Genomic DNA, 4,560 nt, shown 5'->3' on the forward strand with positions numbered 1-4,560 from the left:
CTTTCTACACAAACTCATTGGCCCCAGAATTAAATGTATACACTCTATTTCACAGGCAGTCCATTGCTAGGCGGGGGTTCTTCCCCCAACACACACGCTTTGTAGCCTGGGGGAGGCTGGAAGCTCTGAAGTTCATCTGGCAAGTTTGATGAATTTCCAGCCTCTTGCACAACCCTAGACTTCATCTTTATTATCAAAGGTGGATCTCTTTTTGGAAGGGGGTGGGAGGTGCTGTGGTTATAGGGATCCCACCAGGAGGTCAGTCCGTTCCCCTGCTCCTGCCCCCTTCTCAGACGGGGTGGACAAACTGGTAGACCAGGCGCTGGGAGATGTCAGGTTTCCGGATGATCCCTTTCTTGTAATACTGCCGGATGGAGCGGCTCAGCTTGTCATAGTTCATGGCGGGCCGGTTCTTCCGGATTCCCCATAAACGAGCCACCTGGGCAGAGTCCTCGATCTTGAATATGCCTGAGAGAGGAACATGCAGAGAAAAAGGAGGCAATAATATAGGATGGGGGTTGAATCATAGAATGTCAGGGTTGGAAGGGACCTCAGGACATCATCTAGTCCAACCCCCTGCTCAAATCAGGACCAATCCCAGGGTCACTGAGAGGCAGCATAGTCTAGTAGGCAGAGCACAGGACTCAGGGAAACTTGGGTTCTAATCCCAGCTCTGACACGGCTCTGCTGGGTGGATGCTGACAAGTGACTCCCACTTTCCGTGTGGCCGTTTCCCCTCTCACCCTTCATCTGCCTTGTAAAGTCTTTGGGGCAGGGACTCTGTGGACGTGTCTAACACAGGCAGCGGCAGTGAACCTCCGAGCCCAGCTCGGCAAACTCAGGCTCACATGGTTCACGCTAAGAACAGCTGTGAAGACGTTCAGCATAGAATCATAGAAGATCAGGGTTGGAAGGGACCTCAGAAGGTCATCAAGTCCAACCCCCTGCTCAAAGCAGGACCAATCCCCAACTAAATCAAAAGCATTGGGCTCGGAAGCCTAGGGCAGGGGGCGTGGGACTCACAGACTAGGCTGCAACATCTACATAGCTACACGTCTACAGTAGGGTGAGCCCCATGAGCCTACGCCTGTCAACCCGAGCACAGAGGCTTGCTGCCATGCGCTGGGTAGACACACCCGCAACATGCAGAGCTCGGGCTTTGATCTAGGCACTACAGGAATCCAGGATCAGGAGCCCAGTTTCACCAGGAAGGAAGTTTAGGGAATGGAAAATAGAGCTTTGGTTCCCACAAACTCACTGAGGGATAGAGTTTGGGGGAAGATAATGGGAGACTCAGATTTGTGTCTATGGCAATGAGTACCTTAGTCATACAGACAGGGAGACACCCAGGCATAGCGCCTCATTCTGATCTCACTCACAGCAGTGTAAACTGGGAGTCACTGGGCTTGATTTTCTGGGTGCAAAAAGAACAGGGCAGAAAATCTGGCCCTGTGGACTGACGGAATGACGACAGCAGAATCTGGCCCAGAGAGCTTTGGGTTGGAGCACCTGCCGGGGTGAATACTCGTGCTATGAGACTCGACACTGTGGGGCTTAGGGGGGTTATGGCATAGATACAAAAAGTGGCTTTGAGTTCCCCAGAAGGAGTCAACGGCCCCCACCTTTCTCTTTATTGAGCCAGCGAATGAACCGTCCATAGTGATGAGGCTTCAGCAAAAGCTCTTTGAGGAACTGCCATAGGTGGATGGGCTGGCCTGAGCAGGAGGAGTCCACCTCGCTATCCGTCCAGCTCTCGTCACCCGCTGCGGCAGAAAGGAAGCACATGCCAGCTGTTAGTCAGTCGCTACCAGCAGAGGAGCAAGTGGCTCTGGGGACTGGGAACAGAGGGAGTCTTTCCTCTTCAGCTTGCCCAGGTCATCACGACTCATCAGTGGCCAAAAATGGCTGCCGTCTGATGAGAGGAAGGATGGTTCAGTGGGCAGGGCAATAGCCTGCAACTTGGGAATCCCAGGCTGAGTTCCCTACTCTGCCACAGTCTCCCTGTGTGAACCTGGGCAAGTCACTTAGCCTTTCTGTGCCTCAGTTCCCCAGCTGTAACGTGGCGATAATAGCCCTGCCCTGCCTCCCAGAAGTGTTGTAAAGACTGAGATTATCAGCTCTTTGGGATTGGGACCATCTTTTTGTTCTGTATTTGTACGGCGCCTAGCACAGCAGTCCCGTGGCTGGGACTCCTGAGTGCTAAAGTAATAATACATTAATAATAAATACACACCAGATTGTGAGGCACTCTGATATCAGGGTAATGAGGGCTATAAAAGTATCTGGGATAGATCTGATAGTCATTTCCCCTTTGGGCTTGTTATTAACCAGACACATTATTGACCAATTAACCAGGCTATTATTGACTAATAAATAGTGTATTATAATTACCATTCTGAGACTTAATTACGATTAACATATTGGTCCTGATTAAGAGAGAAGCAACCCCTGAAATAACTGGGGACCCAGTCACTGAATCATTGGTTCATTGACCCTCCTGCTGCACCCACAGCTTCCCTCCTACCCCTCCTCGCTTCCTGTCCTTGGCCAGGGCCGGCTCTGGCTTTTTTGCCACCCCAGGCAAAAAAGCCTCCGGCCGCGGGGGGGGGGGGGGGGCGCCGAGCCCCGGCGGGGGCTCCTCTCCCCCCCCGGCAGCCGGGGGGAGGGCGCCGGGGGGGAGGGCGGCGAGCCCAGCTGTGGCCCCGCTCTCCCCGGAGGCCGGAGCACCGCGCCGCCCCCCCCTCCAGGTGCCGCCCCAAGCACCAGCTTGGCGGGCTGGTGCCTGGAGCCGGCCCTGTGCCCCCGGCGGCCAGAGCGCAGGGGGCAGGGCGGCGAGCCCCGGCGGGGGCTCCTCTCTCCCCCCCGGCAGCTGGGGGGAGGGCGCGGGGGGAGGGCGGCTGGAGCCCCGGGGGGAGGGCGGCGAGCCCCGGCGGGGGCTCCTCTCTCCCCCCGGCGGCCAGGGGAAGGGCACCGGGGGGGAGGGCGGCCAGAGCGCCGGGGGGAGGGCGGCGAGCCCGGCCGTGGCCCCGCTCTCCCCGGGAGCCGGAGCGCCGCGCCGCCCCCCTCCAGGTGCCGCCCCAAGCACCAGCTTGGTGGGCTGGTGCCTGGAGCCGGCCCTGCCTTGGCAAAGGTGGGAACTCACCACAGTACCGCACTTCTCCGGGCGCAGCCTTCTCCTTCATCCAGGCAGCTGGAAGGGAAGCACAGTCAGTATCAGAGAGGGCACAAGCGTCAGGTGAGGGGGAGCAGAATCCACCCGCTACAAAGCGCACTGTTCCCACGGGTAACACGGTTAAGGAAACTTTGCTGCGCTCACCCTGCCTCCTCCAACTCCGCCGGCATGTACCTGATTTCCAGATGTCCAGGTGGGCGTGCAGCACGTCCCCGCACACCAGGGAGCGCTGACGGAACTGCTCCTCTGACATGGCACACAGATCCTTCCCAGACAGGTCCTGGAAAGATTTCCCAATCTGGGGCAGTCGGTACTGGTGCTCAGTCCATAGGATCCACTTCTGGACGTTTCCTGGACTCCAGTCCGCCGGATCTGTGGACGAGAAACAAAACGCCCCGCCCAGTCCTGGTGAGCAGGGTCGGGGGACACTTCCCCTCCAGAGAACACTCTGCAAGGGTTACAGTAACAGAGAACACTGCACTCCTCGCATGCTAAAAGGACAAGGGAGCTGAGGAGCAGTACTCCCTGCCTGTTCCCCGTCCTGCACGGCTGGGGCAAGGAAACTACCCCTCCAGTTTCAATCTACTTCAACCACTGGAAACACGGATCTTTGATCCTCTCCTGGGTTCCCTGCCTCCTTCTTTGCCCCATCCCCCTGGGAACCAGATCCCTTTCCTGCCAGGGGAACGCTCCACCTGCAGAAAGTCCCTGCCTCTACTGGTAGAGAATTCAACCCCAGTCAATAGATCTCAAAACCCACAGATTATGGGGGTGTGGGGGCAGGGGAAGGGAGCATCAGAAGCACCCTTCACCTACAGCACAGGGGAGCCTCCCCAGTGCAGGCCCGGCCCGGCCGTAAGGAGCGAGTCTCTTTGCACCAAGCCCAGCAAGCGCACTTTCAAATGAACAATCCAGTCAGGAGAAGAAGACGGACCGCGTGCCCACAGGGGAAGCAACAGCAGCGTGACCTGTCTGAAGGGCTGGTTCTCCTAAAGGGGCACATTTATCCTCCGAGTGCCAAATCACTTTGTTCCCCATCGCCACTGTTTGTGAAACAGCGACGCCCTCTGGAAGAGCACCTGGCTCGGGGCGCCCAGCAAGGCTATGTACCCAGCAAGTGGCTACTGCATGCACACACGTAATAGAGCAAATCACCTTCCCACATGCTGCAAGGTTCAAGGCTTCAGTGGATGGAAATCAGCATAGCCACGCTGACTGCCAATTGGACCAATGTTCTTAATGCCTCGATGCAGTAGCTTTATAGATGCTTAAGAAACTCCACAGGATACAAAATATTTCAAATGCAGAGAGAGACCGGCCAGAGTTCTGCCATGGTTCTGAGCTTCCAAGCCCAAAGAGTTTGGATCTGGGATTCCGGTTCAGGCCCC

The 4,560-nt window shown here is 56.8% G+C and overlaps 1 protein-coding gene across 1 annotated transcript in view; it reads right to left on the bottom strand.

Annotated features, from left to right (window-relative positions):
• Positions 1 to 289: 289 nt before the first annotated feature.
• The window catches only part of SPDEF (SAM pointed domain containing ETS transcription factor), a 21,825-nt gene continuing 17,554 nt past the window's right edge, over positions 290 to 4,560 (bottom strand). The window contains exons 3-6 of the mRNA XM_026659167.1: positions 3,347 to 3,544; positions 3,143 to 3,190; positions 1,623 to 1,763; positions 290 to 468 (exon numbers count right to left, since the gene is read on the bottom strand). Of these exons, the coding sequence (XP_026514952.1) occupies positions 290 to 468; positions 1,623 to 1,763; positions 3,143 to 3,190; positions 3,347 to 3,544 (566 nt within the window). The remainder of the gene's footprint in view (positions 469 to 1,622; positions 1,764 to 3,142; positions 3,191 to 3,346; positions 3,545 to 4,560) is intronic.

The sequence above is a fragment of the Terrapene carolina genome, unplaced genomic scaffold, assembly GCF_002925995.2.
Source record: "Terrapene carolina triunguis isolate 2854851 unplaced genomic scaffold, T_m_triunguis-2.0 Scaffold604, whole genome shotgun sequence".
NCBI lineage: Eukaryota > Metazoa > Chordata > Testudines > Emydidae > Terrapene > Terrapene triunguis.